General features: G+C 45.5%; 1 protein-coding gene across 1 annotated transcript in view; it reads left to right on the top strand.

Moving 5' to 3' along the window:
• sphkap (SPHK1 interactor, AKAP domain containing) overlaps window positions 1-19,226 on the top strand; it is a 50,177-nt gene extending 30,951 nt beyond the window's left edge. The window contains exons 6-12 of the mRNA XM_079514339.1: window positions 1,756-1,917; window positions 2,452-2,593; window positions 4,524-7,989; window positions 13,716-13,802; window positions 15,661-15,710; window positions 17,686-17,876; window positions 18,798-19,226. Coding sequence (XP_079370465.1) covers window positions 1,756-1,917; window positions 2,452-2,593; window positions 4,524-7,989; window positions 13,716-13,802; window positions 15,661-15,710; window positions 17,686-17,876; window positions 18,798-18,950 — 4,251 coding nt within the window. The 3' untranslated portion in view covers window positions 18,951-19,226. The remainder of the gene's footprint in view (window positions 1-1,755; window positions 1,918-2,451; window positions 2,594-4,523; window positions 7,990-13,715; window positions 13,803-15,660; window positions 15,711-17,685; window positions 17,877-18,797) is intronic.
• Window positions 19,227-20,736: the final 1,510 nt, after the last annotated feature.

Genomic DNA, 20,736 nt, shown 5'->3' with positions numbered 1-20,736 from the left:
GTCTCCTCCACCCTGTTTATCTCAGTGCAGCTACAGGATTGTTTTGACTCCCTCTAAACCATAACACAGATGCCAGACTGGGACTCAGGCTGACAAACAAATGTCAGCCTGAACCCTGGATGTCACTAAGGAGAAACTTCAGGCAAAAGGTCATGACAGAAGTGTGTTTCGTGGTGAAGAGGGCATAAAGGTCTTATGGATCGATTATACAATTAAAAATACCTATCAATGGTAACAGTGGGCTTTTAGTTCATGTTCAAGCTCAGCTCTTCTTACAGCCATACAGCCGACTGGTGGAATTTATATCAATGTAAATGTGATTTACATCACACAACAAACGGCAACAGTGACAATGGACAGACAATGTGCGGCGAAATAGTTACTTCGAATATTTTCATTATACTTATTATACCGGTAAGCTATTAAATCAATTAGAGTACAGATGTGCCATTTGAGAACTTCACACGGCATGCCTAATTGGCAAGACAGTGGATTGTTAGAACATAGGGCATTTGCAAAGGTGTTATGTTAATGCTATTCAGATTATAATGTTTTTACAGTGAAAAGACTTGAAAAGGGACACCTGTTTTCAGCAACAACAATTAGCAAGGCTACACAGTGAAAAGAACCTCGGGAAAAGTATTTCCAGATGCAGGAAATGTAGAGGAAAGCCTGAAGTGTTGGAATGCCACATCTGTATGTGTTATAATTATAATTAACTATTGCATTATATATCTCACTTCACAAAATGTGTGAACAGCATAGATTAATGGCCCAGCATGTGTCAATGTGTGTTTTTTTATTTTTATCGAATATACAATATTTTCTCAGACTCAGATCATTGGTGTGGATATCGCTGGTGAACACATGCTCATTGAATGTGAAACTAATGATGAAAGCGCTAGGAACAGCCCAGTGTTGTTAAACACCCTCTCAGAGAGAATCAATTCCCACAGCCTGAGGAGCTGCACATGCAATTAGCCTGCATCAGCGACCAGGCACCAACGATTTTATATCAATATGTAAACGGAAGACGAACGGTCAGCCAAGATACACTAATAAATAACTCTGAAAGTTTTATTACAGTGCAATGTTCTTCAATGTCATCATCCTAGATTTGTTTATTTTGTGTGTGTGTGTGCGCGCGTGCGTGTGTGCGTGCGTGCGTGTGTGCGTGCGTGCGTGCGTGCGTGCGTGCGTGCGTGCGTGCGTGCGTGCGTGCGTGCGTGCGTGCGTGCGTGCGTGCGTGCGTGCGTGTGCAGGTATATGTTTACACTATGGGTGTAACGATACATTGTATTTGTAACAGAGGTACGATATGGTTGACGACACGATACATGTTTGTATCGTGTCGATACAATATTGGTTCATTATGGGGGATACGATTCAATGATTTAAAATCGATACAGTAACTGTTTAGCATGTGGACAGTGCAGGGTTTTTAAGGGAAAATGTATGAATATGGATATAAATAAGTAAACACAATGATGACCTTTTTCTTCTTAAAATTGCTAAATTCAACGTACAAGTACTTGAGTATCGATACAATCGATTATATTTGCATTGCAAAACGATTCGCTACCGATTATTTGCATTGCAAAGCGATACGATACGAGTCATACGACACAAAGTCAAACGATACGATATGTTGCCGTTTACATTTCGATATACTTTGATTCTTGACATTAAAATCAAATTTTCTCTGCAGTTACTATATCGTTACACCCCTAATTTCCACGGTTCTTCTCCACTCAGGGCCGCCATCATCATCATCATCATCATCATCATCATCAGCGGAGAGGAGCGGATGTGTGCGTGTTGCGGTGCACGGGCCGGCAGCCCACCCAGCCCTGCGGCGTCGTCTTTGACATCAACAAGTTCCTGGTCGGCCTGCAGTGGGGACAGGAGCAGCAGCAGGCACGTGCACACATACACATCAAAGGGGGCTTCAGCCCCTGCCCTTTTACCCATCTGTAAAAAGAAAATCACACCCGTGTGAAGTGAGGGGCGCTTGCATCGTACATCATGACGTAGATTCTCCATTCATTTTCAATGGGAATTTAATGTTTGTGTAAGATGAAAATCTACACTAATAGCTGAATATAGGAGGGGGTAGCACCCCTCAAAAACCATACCCTATCCTGACCATGAATGCAGCATTTACTACATGTGAAAGAAATGCAAAATGCCCCACCTTTCCATGCCGTACCCGATTCTCCCGAACTTGAACGCAGAGTTTTGCGTTGAAATAATTTGTCCTCTATGTAGAAACTAGAAATCCATGTCGTACACCACATCTCCAGTTGCTAAAGAGTGTGGGTCGCACCCCAAAAATTGCTCTCTGGCCCAAAAAGCTCTCACAGTGCGACGCTTTTTGGGCCAGAGAGCAATTTTTTTAGCACATTCCAGCCCCTGCCTCTCTAACATTCTCTGCACGTCCCTGTCCAGCAGGCCAAGCACGGCCGAGCGGCCGCCATGCGCCACAGAGTGGACGATGACACCAGCCGCTCCGTCTCCTCCATAGAGGAAGACTTCCAGACGGCCTCGGAACACCTGGCTGACGAGGACAGCGAGGAGGACGACTACAGAAATGGTACGATTTAATCAATCAATCAATCAATCAATCAATCAATCAATCAATCAATCAATAATTTATTATTATTATTATTATTATTATTATAAATATAGACCAATTGAAAGAGATATACAGTTGGTACTGTAAGGAACTGTAATTGTAAGTGTCTCCCAGAATATAAAAAAAAAAAAAATGTGTCTATCCATTTATGCTTCATGTAGGCTATGCTTGAGGCTCATTCGCAGTGTCGTCGAGATACATCACAGTACAATTGCATTTTCACATCAATGATGAAACAAAAACAAATCACAAAACAAAACAGAAAGGTTTCCCTATCGTATGATACAATACATGTACAGTATCCGTGTGCACCAGCTTATGTCTAACTCAAAAGTAGTATAACGTTAAATCAGATTAGTGCAGAATTCCCCACCGGAGGTTTGTACTAGCACTATGATCCAGAGGAGCCACCGCTAAATCTATAATTAATCTCACATACGAAATAAGATCCAATATCACCAAGGTTTCTCTCCCTTTTGAGTCAATTGAATATTTATAATTAGACCATCATGGATAAGCAAATGCTCTTTATTCTCTCATGGGGGGTTGGATTAAAGCTGCTTGTTCAGGAGACATGGAGCCACTGGAACGTGCGGCTGTGTCTTCACTGCATCACAGCGGTGTTATCGTTGGTTATTTTTGCACCACGGCACATTAGAGCTATCGGATCGGATGCCAAGGTCAGCTCAGCAAAACTATGTGGGTGTCACCCTGTATCTCTCCCACAATGAGGGATGAAGGTTGCTGGCAACTGAAGAGTTTCGTGACAAACTCCCCCCCCCCCCCCCCCCCCCGCCCCCTAAAACATGATCAGATCATCCGGTACTATGATTGATTATACTAGGATTATACTAGGAGGAAGATTTTTTTTTTTTTACAGAAGGAAGAAAAATTGTGTTCTTATGTGGCCACACCCACCAGTTCATTAAGTATACCTGGTTTTTCACCTTAGCACCACCCACCTGAACGTAGGCCTCGCCCACAGCTGTGTGTTTCATGATAATGGGGGGAGGGGTTAGGGTTATGATGTCACAAAAATGGTGTATTTTCGATTGGGCCTTTTGACTCAAAGGCTTTCAGCTTTCAGGAAGAAACCAAAAATACACAGGGAATATTGGAAAAATACATATTTGAATATTCTAACCACACCTGGGGGTCTATTAATGTTAACTCCATAGACACATACAAAACAGAACAAGTACAAACATCACAGCACTCCATCTTTAACATTTAAAGCATTGTGCAACAAGTGGAAGCAAATGAAGCTTTATCGATGTAAGCTCCCACTCCCCGATCCTTACCCTATCCTTAATCACACCAAACCCGTGCTTGAATTTAATCACACTAACAGCAATTAACCTTCACAAAAATGAATTAATTAAACGCCAAACGAAAGCCTGCAAACGCTACTTTCTCTGGCTGTTTGTGAAGCACATCCTGGTTATTCTCATTTAACCCAATCAATTCCATGGAAAGCAAGGTGGTAAGTAAATCACAGTTAGCTGGGAAACTCTGCAACATTAATGAATGTTTGTTTTTTTTGTTCCAGGAAAAAAATAAAATGTTGTAACTTTGGTCACCATTGAGAACATGGGAAATATAACTTATATATATATATATATATATATATATATATATATATATATATATATATATATACGATTGTAATGCACTTGATCTCATTATGCAGTTGTTCATTATGCTTGTACACGATGACCAAAATAAAAAACAAGTATTGACTTGTATTGACATTTCAAACTTTCGTTTGAAATGTACCCTTTCTGAATAACATCTTCAATCAATCAATGTGCTCTGTTCGTGATGTGACGATGTAACAGATGTTTCGATCACTCCCTGACCGTCCACTTTGTCTTCTCGTTCTCCACAGAGCAAGAGAGAGGCGACGATGCAGCAGACAGGCTGTCGGAGACGGCTCAGCATCATCACTGCATCATACCCGGGCCTCATCAGATGGGACGGCTGGGCGAGCGTCGGGACAGCGGGGGCGTCGAGGTGACCGCATCGAGCGCCACCGCCTCTAAGAGGCGGGGCTCTCTGAGGGCCAGCAGCGTCCACGTCAGGGAGTCGGCGGGCCACTACGCCACCAACCTGGCCGAGTCCGTGCTGCAAGATGCCTTCATCCGCCTGTCTCGGGACGAGACCTCCTTCGTCTCCGAGGCTGCCGTCAGCGTTTCCATCTCCAGTCGCCCAACCTCAGCCTCCAACAACGGCATCCCGCAGACTACGGAGACTACTTCGAAGCAGCGCACACTGTCCTTTGAACTCCCTAAGATCGTTATAGTTCAGAGCCCGGACAGCGGCGAGGGGGCCGCGGAGTGGCCGGACACCCCCCAGACCTCCCAGCAGGTACCTGCCGCAGAGCAAGATGTTTCTACCACAGACATAGAGGGACCTGAAGCCAGATCACAGCCTCCGCCACACAACCACCATTGTTGTCAAAGAGAAGGACAGAACTCCAAACCCGTGGAGGTGGCCATCGCCTGCGCTGCCAACGTCATCGGCACCGTCACCAACCCACAGGTGACGGAGCAGATCATGACAGAGTCTGCATCAGAGGAGGAAGATCCCGAAGAAGAGGACCCAGAGGACAATGGCGAGTACTCCTTCTCCTCGGCCATGAGCGGCATGGCGCAGGTGGCGGGGGCCGTTGTGGCTGCGGTGGACCTGACCGAGGAGAAGACGGGCGGCGCCGACAGCGCTGACTCGGACGGCGAGTCGTCGTCCGAGGTCTACACGGCGTCTCGGGGGCTGATGTCCGCGGCCGAGGCCTCGGCGGCCTTCACCCTCCACTGCAGCGTGGCCGAGGGCACCGGCGTCGAGGCCTTCCGCGCCAACATCGCCGAGGTCCTCCACAGAGAGGCTGCCAAGGTGCTGGCACAGCCGCAGGGCTACAAGAGTGTGGCTCACCTACTGGAGGCCACCCACAACAGGATAGTGGACGGCATCACATGCCCCAAGAAGTCCTACATGGATGAAACTGAGGTGGATGATTTCATCAGCGAAGTAGCAGACAGCCTTTTTAAGCACGCTCTGGAGAAGGCAAAGAAGAAAAAAGAACTTGAAGGACCGGGAAAAGACGTTCCCAATATAGACGGCTTCCTCCAGGATAGCGTGAACAATTTGCTCTTTGACATCCTTTGCCTGACGCAGAGGAAAATAACAGACGTTTCCAGATGCAATCGAGGGTCAGTTGACACACAAGAGGGAGACATTTGTATGAGAGAGACAACTATGTCTAAGGTGGGAAGGGAAACAATCAGTCAATCACACTTGATTGGCTACAGCCCGCCTAATAGTAGTGAGAGCCAGAGTAGCATGCACCACAGCACAGGTAAGCTCACCATGGCCCTTGGAATGAAGGAGGAGAATTATATGCTGGTGGAGAAAAGACATGATGCCTGTAGCTCTTCCAGTGTTGCACATAACAAAGAGCAACAGCAGATCTTCAAACAGGGCCAAACAAAGCTAATGTCATCATCTGCTAAGGACTGTTCTGATCAACACCAGAGCCAGCAGGGGAAAGGGGTTACTCGAGAACCTCTGAGTGAGATCTCGCTCTCAAGGAGAGGCCGCTTTGGGACGCCCAGTGACAGCAGACAGTCGTCCCTGACGCCACAGTCCTCCATCAACTCCTGCAGCTCTCTGCTGTCTTTCCGGATGGACTCGGAGACCAAGACACCCGTTAATTGCTTCGCCGACGACCTGGCCACAACAGTGGTGTCCATGGCCACCGAACTGGCCGCAATCTGCCTGGAGAACTCCACCGGGAAGCAGCCGTGGTTCTGTGCCCTAAAAGGGGCTTCCGACGGACCCGAGGCCTGCCTCCTGCCCACCTGCCGATCTGCGCTCAGGAGGAAGGAGGGCCAGAACGGCAGCACGGCCTCCAAGAAGCACCGTGCCCCTCGCCTCAGCGAGATCAAGAGGAAAACGGAGGAGCAGCCGGAGCTGATGGAGCGCCTGGTGAACCGCGTGGTCGACGAGACGGTCAACCCGGACGAGCCACAGGATCCCTTTGCCCTGTTCGCCTCTGAGGTCACGGCCAGGATCATGAACTGTCCCGAACTCAACGTGGTGGACACCACCAAACCCGGACAGCCTCGGAGCAGGCTACAGTGCGAGCGATGGAGCCGAGGCAAGCCCGCGAGCTACGAGAGCATTCCGGAAGAACACGACCCTTCGGGTACGCCCAACACTTTAGGGCCCGGCAATCGGCTGGGTCAGAACCTGAGCCGGGGAAGCTCCATCTCCAAGCAGTCCAGCTGTGAGAGCATCACGGACGAGTTCTCGCACTTCATGGTGAACCAGATGGAGACGGAGGGACGGGGATTCGACCTCCTGCTCGACTACTACGCGGGGAAGAACGCCAGCAACATCCTGGCTGCGGCGGTGCAGCAGGCCGCGACCAAGAAGAACGGCCACCTCAACGTCAGGACAAACTCCTGCCTTTCGAAGCAGTCCAGCACAGAGAGCATCTCGGAGGAGTTCTACAGGTTCATGCTTCGCGACATGGACAAGGAGAACAGAGAGTTTGGCGTGGCCAAGACTAGGGAGTGGAGCAACAGTCTCCTCCCCCCTTCTCCCAGAACAGCCTTTTGTATCCGGCAGTCCTCCGTCCCGGACCGCCGCGCCTCGGACTCGCGGTTGACGGTCAACTCTCCCATCAAAGCCAACTCGTTCGACGGGTTTGCACGCAACGTGCACGGAGACACGCTCAACATCTACCCGAACATCTCTGTGTCGGGTGCGGGTCTGTGCAAGTCGGACTCTTGCCTGTACCAAAGAGGACACTCTGACCAGATCACCGACATGTTGATCCACGAAACGTGGTCTAGCTCCATCGAGTCCCTGATGAGGAAAAACAAGATAATCGCCGACCCAGAGGACAGCATCGAGCTGGAGGCAGCGGGAGACTCCTCCCAGCCTCACGTCCAGCAGTTTGCCAACCGCCTGGCGGCCGACATCGTAGAGACCGGGAAGTCTGCCCTGGGGAGTCAGCAGCAGGACGGGGGGGCAGGGTGCAGTGCCGTAGGGTGGCAGCCGAGGCCATACGCGCCCGTAGGAGAAAGGAGGAGAGGGTTCAAACAGTCGAGACCGAGTTGTAGTCAGAGCAAGGTTAGCCAAGAACAGGCTGTGACCGGAGCCAAGGCTGCTAGGATCAATGACAGTGCTGCACCACGCCCCACGAGGGGTTCAAGAGATGTCCCTCTAATCCATATTGAGACAGATCAAAGGGATGAGGAAACCATCGCGGTCCATACCAGGGCACAAGGTCTCCCTCGGGACATGACTCCAAACGCGTCAGCTCCAAGGTGTGGAGATAAAGCAGCCGGCAGGTAAGCCCACTGTGTGTGTGTGTGTGTGTGTGTGTGTGTGTGTGTGTGTGTGTGTGTGTGTGTGTGTGTGTGTGTGTGTGTGTGTTAGCATTGCAAATTCAAAAGATTTTCAGCAGAAAAAAAGAAAGTTCTTTTTAAGGTTTCTTTAGTTTACTGTTCGTTTCTGAAAAGGGACATTCAACAATACTGTTCTCAGCAATAGAAGATTGTTTGCGTGTAGCAACGCTAGCCTATATGTTTTTCTGATCACAAAGCAGCAGGAAGGAACACAGAGAATTTATTCACAAAGGAAAAAGTCATCTATTTTAGTGTTGTGTGGTGTTTGATAGAACCTTGGCCAGGCTGTTGACTGAGTGATGGCCCTCTATGCAGGATGCTTTAAGTGGCTTCATCTTTTATCCAGTCCGTACTAGTGATTGAACTCATCTTGATCCACATGGGAAAACGTGGATGAAAGAGTAAAAACGTCACACATGACACCCTTGGGTATAAAGGCTCTGCAATTATTTGTGATTAGGAGGATTACCTACTCTTCAGAGTCAGGAATAGGTGCTTAGGTGTTAGCTGGTCAGTGCCACTGTTTTTTGGAAATGGATAATGTAACGGAAAGGTCCGTACCTTTTAGAATCACCACATTTGCAACTAAAGCCCAACTAAAGCCAGATTCTGGGGTCCAATAATGATCCTAGTTATGAAGACTCCTAGAGACCACTAATGGTTTTGACCGATAATAAAAAAGGGAAAAAATAAACGAAAGGTTTAAAGTAAAGCATCTAAGTGCAAACTTAAAACGTATAACAAACAAATAATTATACACAGGTCGTTTCGAGGGAGCAATCTGATCGGTTGAAACAGCCTTCTAGCCGTGCTTTAAACGAGCATGATGGAACAAAGAAACACAGAAATCAGCTGCTCTGTTCTCCCAGAGCGCAGCAGACTGGGTGGCTAGGCTAGCGAGTTTCTTGGGACATTTGTGGTCGTAGTGGCTATCAGATTCTTAGTTGTATACATACATAGTTGTATAATTGCAATATTACATTCGGGGGGGGGGGGGGGGGGGTGCTTTAACGTCATGAATTGCACTTCTGCGCTGCCTTTCGGAGTTCCTGCAGGGAACAGGAACGTCAGGAACGTTTGTGATGTTTGGACAAAATATGTAGGAGTAATCTTTTGCAAAAATGTGCCTCCAATAGAGCACCGAAGTCTGACGTCACTTTCAGTAGAGGGCGCCAGTACACAGGTTCATGTGTTTTTGCATTTGCATTGAAATCCCCATAGGGGGATTTTAGGTCGCTTCATAAATAAACCAATCATCCCGGCCTTTCTGTCAGGGGGATGGCTGTGCGTCGTTAATGATGTCCATTCATATTTGATACAGCCAGTTTCTGGAGAAAATGGAATTAATTTGGTCGCAAAAGCCTTGAAACTACATATGAAAGCAATGTCGCTGCTAATATACGTCACACCCAGCTGTCAACACATTGCGTTCGTGAGATTCCTCGTTGACGTAAGCTCAGCCGGCGGTGACTCGACTCGTACTAACCACGAAACATTACATATCAATAAAAAATAAAAATAAAAACTATTATCATGTCAGTTTATGTTGTGCGACGGGCAGCTGCAGCCACCCCGCCTACCCAGAAATGTAGTCTCTGGGTTGTTTGACTCGTTTCTAGCGCTTATTGTGTTACTCTTTGGGTATATTTGTATACATTTCCACCTTCAGTCGATGCTTCATATCCATATGAGTGAAAAGGCCGGGGTGATCGGTTTATTTTTCAAATACAGTTCTTATATGAAGAGATCTAAAATCCCCCTATGGGGATTTCAATGCAAATAAAAAGTACACAAACCTGTGGACTGGCGCCCTCTACTGACAGTGACGTCAGGACTTCGGTGCTCTATGTTAACACTTTGAGAGCTGCCCCCTCTAGTGGTCATATAGGTACCTCGGCGCCATGCTTCACATCAACTGTATGAGCCCCGCTTCCGTGTGTGTCACACGCTTCACAGAGACGAAACCAAAAGCATATTGTAGTCTAGCAGCTGGAGATGTTGTTTCGCCAGAAATGGTAATATGTCAAAAAATCACTATCAAAAATCACTATTCTCATCTGATGGATTTGACAAAGATCCATCAGTTTTTCAGAGAAAACTGGCAGGAAAGAAAGCCGCCTTGTGCCTGGAGGGACATTGAAGGTTGCCTATCAACCTGGGCGCAGTAGAGGTATGTGCTTGGCTTCTGCCGGTCGATTTTGATATAAAGCTGTAAAGATGCACTGGAACACTCCTCTTCAGGCGCCGGGCATCCTGTTTCAGTGCTATAATTGCGGGGATAAATTAACATTATATGCACTTAAGAGTTTTTTCCCCCTGGTTTTATGTCCTATTTTATAGCCAAGCTACATTTTCTAAATTTGCTATGAATATATGAACCAGCCCTCAGGTTCAAATCTCATTACCATTTGCATGTGGGCATTTTTCCCCCCTGATTTGATCGGATTCCTTTCTGGATAAAAAAAATCTGACCATATCCTCGACCCAGTCTGAACATATCCCAAGTGGTCTCTCAATGCACACTGCACATTCTGCCAATTCTGCACATTCTATGAGGTAATGAAGCCCGTACTAATGATATAAGGGAAAGAAATGCCAATATCTAGCAGTGCAGGTCAGGATTTGCGAAGTGCGATGTGGACAATTCGATAATTGCAACACCTATTTTACTGAAAGCTTCAATGGCAATTTGAGACTGAGAGGAGAAGAATCACTGGGTGAGCAACTTTTCAATTGACAATAAATGTAATCAGAGATGGAGTAGAGTGCATCTGGCTGTGTCCCTGACTCCCCTCCCCTGTGTATGACTGCAAGTGCAACTGATTGACTTGCCAAGTCAATAAAAACCTTATTTCCCAATGGAATTCAAGAAGATTACAGCCCTCGGTCATTGACTTAAGTGATTAGTGATTACGTTTGTCTTCTCGAGAGAAAGAAAAATGGACCAAAAAACTACAACTGACAATGAATTGATACCTGGAATAAAAAATAGAAAAAAAGAGTTTTGGCTGTGGTGACTGGTGAGAAACAAAGTTTAGAACGTTTTAACATTCCATGACTTCTTTTATTTTAGTTTTAATATATTCTAAAAGGGTCCAAATGTGAAACTGTCAGTTCAAAGGACTCTTACATTGAAGCAGAAAACGCATTGTGAATGTCATCAGCTCGCTAGACCCACATCATCAGACACATGCATCATCATCAGAGACAGACAGCCAGGGCCGGATTAACACCTCTGAGGGCCCCTGGGCACTGAAGCTCGAAGGGCCCCCCCCTTCACGCGCGCGCAACATTTTTGCTGTTTTGGAGCCGTTTTGGGGCAGTTTTATGCCGTTATATTGGCCTATTTCCGGTCGCCTACCCCCCCAGAGTGACAGCCAATCTAGCGCATTGTTGCTGCTTTACACACAATTGCACTTAAAAAAAAAAATCAAAAGTTTTTTTTTTGAGGGGCCCCTGGTGCCCAAGGGCCCCTGGGCACATGCCCAAAGTGCCCATATGGTAGATCCGGCCCTGCAGACAGCGGTTGCAAAAGCAGCCGGTTGGTGGATGGTCAACCCGTCTTGCGGTATGCCCTCTCCCTAGCAGTGACGGGGACAGGCCCATAGTGGCAGTGGCAGCGAGAGAGGAGGAGGAGAAGGACAAACGCTCTATGAGTGCTAGCAGTGAGGAGAGCACGGGGAGCTGGTCGCACGTCGGCCCCGAAGACGACCCACAGGAGGAGACGACCGGTAGTTCTGTCCAGCTGATCGAGGAGGGGTCAGTAATCGCTGTTCCTTGTCCACAACCATACTGCTCCAACTGCCGCTCTACTCCCACGCTCACCCCACTCCCATTGGCCCATCGCTGCTAATGCTTGTGCTGTCCCTGTGGCTGCCAGTGCCAGTTTGCGCTCTGGTGATGCAGTGTTTAAACACAAGAGTGCTGAGGCGCTGCACATTATGGCGGACAGCCCACTGCCACAAAGCCCGCTCCATATAGCTGGCCATGCCTGCATTCAGCCAAAGACCAGGCTTAGAGAGCCTGCAGCATGCAGTGCTGTGTGTGTTTGGCTCAAACTGCTTCTCATCATATCAAGCGTTCACAGTTCTTCAGAGCATTTAATGCATCATTCTCTGCTTCTTATAAAGTCACTTTTTTCTTTCTGGGTCCCTACAAAAATAAATACAAGGTCCTACAACATGAAATTGTTGGTGTTGTATGTGTTTTCTTACTTTTCTATCCCCACAAATACGCAATTTGAACAATAAGGTTTTCTCTATAGGGTCTCAGGAACATTTGGTCGTACGCGTGATGTCATCTGTATCACCCTACTTTGTATAATTCCTCCCCCTCTTCAGTCTTCAGTTCCAAATTTGCATTTGGTAATTTGCATTTGGTACTGCAGCTAAAACTGCTAAAGAAGCCATAAAGAAATTACATGGACTGGTTATAGCAGAGTGGTGATTTAGGCATAAAACCATTAGAAATATGTACATAAACAATATGATATTAAATATTAAAAACAGTTTTAAAATGCATGTTGTAGTTCCTTTAAGCCAACAGCCTGCTGAGACTGCTGAGGTAGAGGAAGTATCATGCTTTCACTGTAGCAGAAAAGGCCCTGATGTCTTGGTGTCGCCCATGCACCAGCCGCGATAGTTCTATATTTTGACGAATGACTGCCTCGGCTTTTGATTGGCTGAAATGGGAGTAAATGGCCACTCGGCTCTGTCCGCTTGGACAGTGCACGAGTCAGTATTTACTGTGCCTAATCCTATAACGTTAATCCAAATCACACCCTCAGAAAATATATGCCTATAAACGTAATCTTAACCATAATGGGTTGAATAGTGCTCAAAGCACTTTACAATGGTCCAATCATTCATACATTGGGAGGTGAAGCGGCAAACAGTCGACACCAGCGTCCTCACTTCCCGCAAGCTAGGACCAACCGACTCATTGGAGGCAATGTGGGGTTCAGTGTTTTGCCCAGGATTCGAACCGCCAACCCACGGATCATTGGATGACCTGCTCTACCTCCTGAGCCACAGCCGTCCCAAACCATAACCTTGTTAAATCTATGAATCTGTATGAATGTGTGTGTGCATGGGTGAATATAATGCTATCTATAAAGCACCTTGGATACCAGCGCTATATCAATGCACCATTCCATTTATAAACAAAAATAAACTGAGGACATTATCTACATTGCCGCTGCCCCCGCCTCCATCGCACCAGCAAATCCAACCGTGCCCTGCGGATCCCCCTTCCCTGTGGCCTGTCCATCCACTTGTTTATTTTGCTGCCTCGTCACCCCCTTGATCACCATCATGCTGTGAAAAACAAGGGCCACATGTCCAAATGTCAATTGTCACCCCCTTGATCACCGACATGCTGTGAAACACAAGGGCCACACGTCTGTCCACTTCAGCTCTCCACCAGCCAGCCTGCCCTACCCTGCCCTGCCATCACTGGACGGGGCTGACCGACCGACAGCCACTGTCCAACCGGGCAAGCAACAGATGCAGCTGCTATTTATACGTTCATTAGTAGCTAATGAGCGACGTGACCTTCATTGACAGGCCTTATTGTTCCTGTGAGGGACCAGATCAGATCAGATGTCTGCAGACAAGATATGAATGATACTAATGATACTATTATATGTTTGTTTGTTTGTTTGTTTACAGAAACGCGACCAGCTGCGCATCCAGTTTGGGTCTGGCAGACCTGGATGCTTTTTCGGATGTGCCCAGCAGCCAAAGCACATTTATTTGGTGAGTGTCACAGCAAAGCTGTCATTGTCACTGTGGACTGACTCTGATACCAACAAATGATTTTATTATTGAAGACATTGATGTGTTTACCATGTTGCACCAAGCATGATGACTGACAGATTATCACTCAATTCTATTTTTCTTTTTTTACTCCTTTTTCCTCCCTATTAAGTCGTTATGCCAATATGTTCCTCCCACTGCTTGTCACTGCTGTTACCCTACTCCTACTGGCTCACCTGAGGAGCCCCCAACGGGAGTGACTCTCCCCACCTTCCCTACCCCAAACACAGCCAGTTTCTCAACGGGGCAGTACAGCCCCTCAGGGGCAGTACAGAGAAGTTCTGGAGGCACTGGAAGCAATACTGTATATTTTAAAGGATGACGGCCCTGTCACATCATGTCTGTATCATGTCAGTATCATGTCGGTATCATGGTCAGTATCATGTCGGTATCATGGTCAGTATCATGGCCAAAAATAAAGCTTACATTTGAATTGGATGTTGGGGGCGGTAAGGGACCTGGATATTGGATAGGGGCATCATGGTCAGTATCATGTCGGCATCATGGTCAGTATCATGTTGGTATCATGGTCAGTATCATGTCGGCATCATGGTCAGTATCATGTCAGTATTATGGTCAGTATCATGGTCAGTATCATGTCGGTATCATGGTCAGTATCATGTCGGTATCATGGTCAGTATCATGTCGGTATCATGGTCAGTATCATGTCGGCATCATGGCCAGTATCATGTCAGTTAAATGGTCAGTATCATGGTCAGTATCATGTCAGTATAATGATCAGTATCATGGTCAGTATCATGTCGGTATCATGGTCAGTATAATGGTCAGTATCATGGTCAGTATCATGTCGGTATCATGGTCAGTATCATGTCGGTATCATGGTCAGTATCATGTCGGCATCATGGCCAGTATCATGTCAGTTAAATGGTCAGTATCATGGTCAGTATCATGTCGGTATCATGGTCAGTATCATGTCGGTATCATGGTCAGTATCATGTCGGCATCATGGCCAGTATCATGTCAGTTAAATGGTCAGTATCATGGTCAGTATCATGTCGGTATGATGGTCAGTATCATGTCAGTATAATGATCAGTATCATGGTCAGTATCATGTCGGTATCATGGTCAGTATAATGGTCAGTATCATGGTCAGTATCATGTCGGCATCATGGTCAGTATCATGTCGGTATCAAAAAAGGTTGTGAACATTAGACGCTCAGAAAGCCTCACGGTGGATCATCCGTAGTGGTGTGCATGTAGTACCTCAATTCTAGTGCTGCTAACGTGGGTTGAACTAGTTAAACATTTTCTCCTTTGTTTCAGAGAAGGAAGGAAGCATTTTTATAATAATAATAATAAACTTTATTTATAAAGCGCTTTTCAAAACAGAGTTACAAAGTGCTTTCCAGTGGCATATAAAAAGGCAATACATCAGTTAAGAGGCACTTACTGGAATAAAACAATATAGAAATAAAGCGTTACAGCATTACACAGAAGAAATAAATAAACAATACAAATACAACAATTCCACATAATGAAGACAATACAATACATCTAGGGGAAAGCCTGTGTGCATAGGTGGGTTTTTAACAGTGATTTCAAAAGTGCAACTGAGGTTGCGTCCCTCAGGTTCTGGGGTAGGGCATTCCACAAGTATGGAGCCCTGGCTGCGAACGCCCGGTCACCCATGGTGACTAGTTTGGTTTTCATGGGAGTCAGGAGACCCCCTTTTTGCCTTCATTGAGGTGTAATTTTTGCTTGCCCATTTGTGTAATATTTGGCTTGTAGTGATGGACAGGCACACTCATCAGATGTAATGTTACTTTGTTTCCCACAGTGAGGAGACGGAGAAAGGCCACCTCAAAAGGAGCAAGGAGAAGGTTATTGGTAAGTGGCATAATGAAGTCCTTGTGCTGCTTTAATGAGCACATTGATTGATTGAAAAAAAAACATGCAGTAATCAGTGGTCCTTCCACACGCTACTCCCCCCTGTCAGGTGAAAAGAAGCGGCTTGGACTCCTCATGCATTGAAGGAAGCATGAGGTCAGTCCGTTGCTCTCCCCAGGTTGGCAGAGGGAGTGTAGAGCCCAGGATTACATTATATAATTGACACTGGGTGAAAAAATGGATTACAAAATCGTCGGATAAAAATGTAGTTAAAGAAATAAATAAAAATACAACATTGGGCCTGTAACAGCAGACCAGACATGGACCTACTTGAAGAGCTGAGATTGTCTTCTACTCCAGGCTCTAAACAAACTGTGCCGTCTTAAATACGTCATGATTAAATAATTCCTTTGTTATTCTGCTCCTGAATCAAACTGTCGTGCGTTGGTTGGTCCATGAAAAGTAGATTTATCACTCCCGAAAGATGAACATCTGTGATTGAACAAGGCCTGCTGTTTTATAAATACACTAAGATTAAGACTTGAATCGGAGCTAATAAAAAACACCAAAAAAAAACACCATGTCGTTCAGATCAGATTATGAATAACGTCTGAAGAAACAAGCATCAGCTTTCTTCACAGCTTTGTTCAGACTGCAGACAAATCCGATTTGTTTCTGGAATCTGATCTTTAGGACTGACTGTCCAGTGGACAGTCAGTCCACAGTGACAGTGTCCACACTGTTGATTTGCGAGCTATCAGATCGGATCTGTGTATTCAGGGCATCTGCATTAATTGGTTGCTTTGGTAATGACATACAGTAGGCGTGAGCAACACTCTTTCGTAGTCGATGGTGTCACTTGCACAAAATACGGATCTACAGTACAAGCTGTACGGTAGATTTTTTTTTCAGGTGAAATTTTTTTTTTCAGGAGAAGAAAAAAAACGGCTGTGTGTGAAGTTGTTGTTTTTTTTCAGGAGGAAAAAAAATTGTGCCCCTAAGGGGACATTTCAAAGTCGACTTTGAAATAGTGCCCCTAAGGGGACATTTCGAAGTCGACTTTGAACTTTCAAAGTCGACTTTGAACTTTCAAAGTCGACTTTGAAATATAAGGGGACATTTCAATGTCGACTTTGGAAAAAAACTTCACCTGAAAAAAGAATCTACTATCTAATGTCCCCTTAGGGGCTCTGTAAAGCTGCTCACAGCGCATTGTGATCATTGGCGCTGCATGTGTGTGTGGGGGGGGGGAGGAAGTAACAAACAGATGCCCACAATATGTAACTGTTTTTAGATATCTTCGGTTCTATTTTTAACCCTTATAGGCTACTTCACATGTATGCCCTCTTCCCCCTAATCCTCTGATGTATTGTGATGTTGTTTTACATATATACCGCATTGCATTACTCGACGACATTGCAAATGAGTTTAATTACACGAGTATTTTTTGGGGAATTAATAAACCTTGAATGAAAATGAGATTTACTCTATGTGTATGAATAAGCTGAACACTAGAAGCAAGAATGTAACAAGATTGATGTTTTGGCTGAGGGGGGAGGTTAACCATTTTGACCTGAGGACGCATCTGTGTCACCTTAGCTTTTAACCACTTTAACCATTATTTTAAACTTTAGCTGTTGAAAAATAGCAGATCTGCTATTTTTGAAAAATCGCGAAATTGTGTGCAAATCTTTGAATATATATTCTTTCACAGTGAACGTTTTTAACTCAAATCTTTGGTTCTGGGAGGTCCCTGGAACAACATATTTTCAAATGGCGGTCCGCGGCCAAACGCAGATAATTCTGTGGGTCCTTGACATGAAAGGGTTTGAGTGCTAGTGCACCACTGATACGTCTTTCAGAAAACTGTCAGGATTTGGAAGACATTTTGTAGAATCTGGTCCTCAGGTCTCAATGGGTAATGATGAGTCGTGCATGAGGTGACCTCCCGTCACCTTCACCTGTCGCCCCGCAGACGGCAGCAGCTCAGTGCGGACCACCGGGGGAAGCAGCAGCGGTGCCGGGGAGCTGTTGGTGGTCAACTGTGACCTGGAATCGGAGTGTGTGGACTCGGAGCTGAGAGTGGCTCTGCAGTGGATCGCTGCTTCTGAGCTCGGATTGCCTGGCCTCTACTTCAGCAAGTCCAAAGAAAATGGGGTGTCCAAGGTGGGTTGCGTTTTAATAACAAAAATCACACCCGTTTGAAGTGAGGGGTGCTCTTATCATCATACATCATCATCATATATCATCTCATTCTGGCCAATCACAATTTGCGTCCTCACTTTTGTCTTAAATGTTTGTGTTAAGACAATGTTTGTGTTTACACAAACCCTCAAAGCTGGACATAGGAGGGGCTAGCGCCCCTCAAAAATGATACAAACTAGAAAAATGTGCTCCTCTACCAGGCTCCTCTGTAGTGAAGTGAGGGTTCCTCTTGTCATCATACGTCATCATACATCACATTCCGTGCCCAGCCAATCAAATCATCGCATTCCCTGCTACAAACACTCAAAGCTGTGCATAGGCTCAAAAAAACACTGGTGGAAAACTTGTCATCTGTAAATGGGTATGGCATAATGATCCAATCCACGCGAAAATCAAAGATTTGTATTATAACAGCTATAGGGCAAAATGTGAATCTGCCTGTTATAGCTTCATAACATGAAGCCGATTTGAAAAAATTAGGCTGGCATTTCTTCCTGGGAACAGTGGAAATGTGCATGCAAAGCAATTGCATGCTGCGCTCATGACTTGAAAAACTTGAAAAGACAATTTTAGCCAATCAGGAATATGAGAAATCTGACAGATCCGTCTTGATCACATGTCTATAGAGATACTACTGTGTACTGATTTGACTGATTTGTTTGGACAAAAACAATTATGTAAAAATCAACCTCCTGGTGACGCTATAACGGATGGACGGACACACAGACTGACGGACAGTCTTCATCCAGGCGGAGACTATGAAAACATGCCTTCGGTTCCTTACTGTTACATCTCCTGCAACACGGGCATAGACAATGTAAACTCCACACGGAAACGAATATGTCTGTTGACGGTGTGTGTTTGGTTGTTTGTGTTCATTAGTTCCAGAGGGTGGTCCATCTGGTGTCCCAGAAGGCGTGGAGGATCGCTGACCTGTTCGACGCCGTGGTTCAATTCTGCAAACTCCGCGAGAAAGCGGAGGAGGGGGGCGGGCCTCTGTCCAGCCTGTTTGACTGGCTGCTGGAAACCCTTTAGTTTATGGACTGTACTTCCTGTCCACACACGCGCACGCACATACACACACACACACACGCACGCGCCGCGCCGCGCACATCCACGCTGCGGGAACAACGCTCCGCAGCGTTCATGTATCCATCCGTAGACTCAAGCCAGTCTCTAAACGCCTACAGTTGGGTGCCACCGATATTGTCCCTTATCATTTGACCCATTTAGGCCTGACCTCAAAATTTTAAAAAATCCTTCTAAATCCTCCAGTTTTCTGAAATAAATATTTTCAGGATTTTTCAAAAATAGCAGACCTACAAGCTCGTAGCGCGCCACTCGGTGGCGCGCTATGAGCTTGTAGATCTGCTATTTTTCAATAGCTAAATTATAACATAATGTTTAAAACACCAAAAGGGGTTCCCGCCCAAAATGGGTTAACTGTCCTTTTGCGCAGATCACGCAAACCTCAGCAAAAAGAAAAGGACAATATCGATGGCCTCCAACTGTATAGGGACTAATCCATTTGTAACACTAAGAGGGTGCAAATGTAACCAAATGTTGTACAAATAAATGTTACATTTGTACACTCTCAGAGTTGAGAGTTTATACTCAGGATTTTGCAGTAGGTATACACTATACAGTAGCTATGTACCCCCGATCCTGTCTTTACAGCTACATTACAAACCATCAACTCTTTGCCTCCCGGGGTGTATATCGTTAGACGTACTAACAGTCCGACAGGCATTAGTTAGACAACACCATCGCTCCCGACAAGTGCTGCCGGTTACAACTAACCCGTGGCCGAGGTTAAAACTAACCTGTGGCTCCCGACATGCGTCACAGGTTAGAACTAACCCATGGCAGGCTAAATACTAACCCGTGGTTTCCTGTGAGGTTAGGTTTAGGATTTAGGTTCTGGGTAGGGACTCATGACTGTAGGACTGTTAGTACGTCGGTCCAAACACATGCACCCTGCCTCCCAGTGCGGATTAAAACCTAATTGGGTACATATTCTTCGCACACGTCTCACTGCTCTCACCCTAACGATAGTCATGGACATTGTACGAGACTGTGAATGGGCAATTCTCCCTTTAACGATATTAGCACGTTCCATTTCAGATGCACGTACGGTCATAGAGAGATGCATCAAAGTATAGCCTATCAGGTTGGACATTCTTAATAGTGGGAATGAACTGGCCTTCAAGAGATTCTAGTTTGCAGGTGTTTACAGTGCTTCATATATTATATTATATTATATTATATTATATTATATTATATTATATTATATTATATTATATTAATTATATTATATTATATTATATTATATTATATTATATTATATTATATTATATATAAGGATTCTCACAAACAAAATTCAATTTTTATTCTTTCAAACGTTGAACGCACAAATTAAACGCGTGTACAGATCATAAGTCAAGTCTACTTTTTTTTCGTGAAGGGATTACTGTGTAAAAGAGGCTGTTAAAGCCCACTGGAAGCCATCGATTCACTTTCTGCCGGCGCTCAAATAGTGCACTTTGCTTTGAAGTATAAACAGTAATGTCCACATGATGTTGTAGTTGTTTATGTTGGCCCAACAAACACATCCATTTGCGTTTGTGACCTTGAAGTTGAGTTAACAGTATAAGTAATGTAAGTGATCCTGTTGTCAATGTCACTGGAGAAACTGTTTATTTTATGATAGCTGTACATAGTGTAGATTCTGAAACGCTGCACCTTGGAGTAGGGAGGGCTAGTTTTTACCACAAGCAGGAAGACAGGTAGATTAAGATTTATTTTGTTTTTGTTTGTATGT

The sequence above is a fragment of the Electrona antarctica genome (genome assembly GCF_951216825.1).
Source record: "Electrona antarctica genome assembly, chromosome: 11".
Taxonomy (NCBI): Eukaryota; Metazoa; Chordata; class Actinopteri; order Myctophiformes; family Myctophidae; genus Electrona; species Electrona antarctica.
The sequence above is the reverse complement of the archived record's forward strand: the minus strand, read 5'-3'. Positions and strand labels throughout refer to the sequence as shown.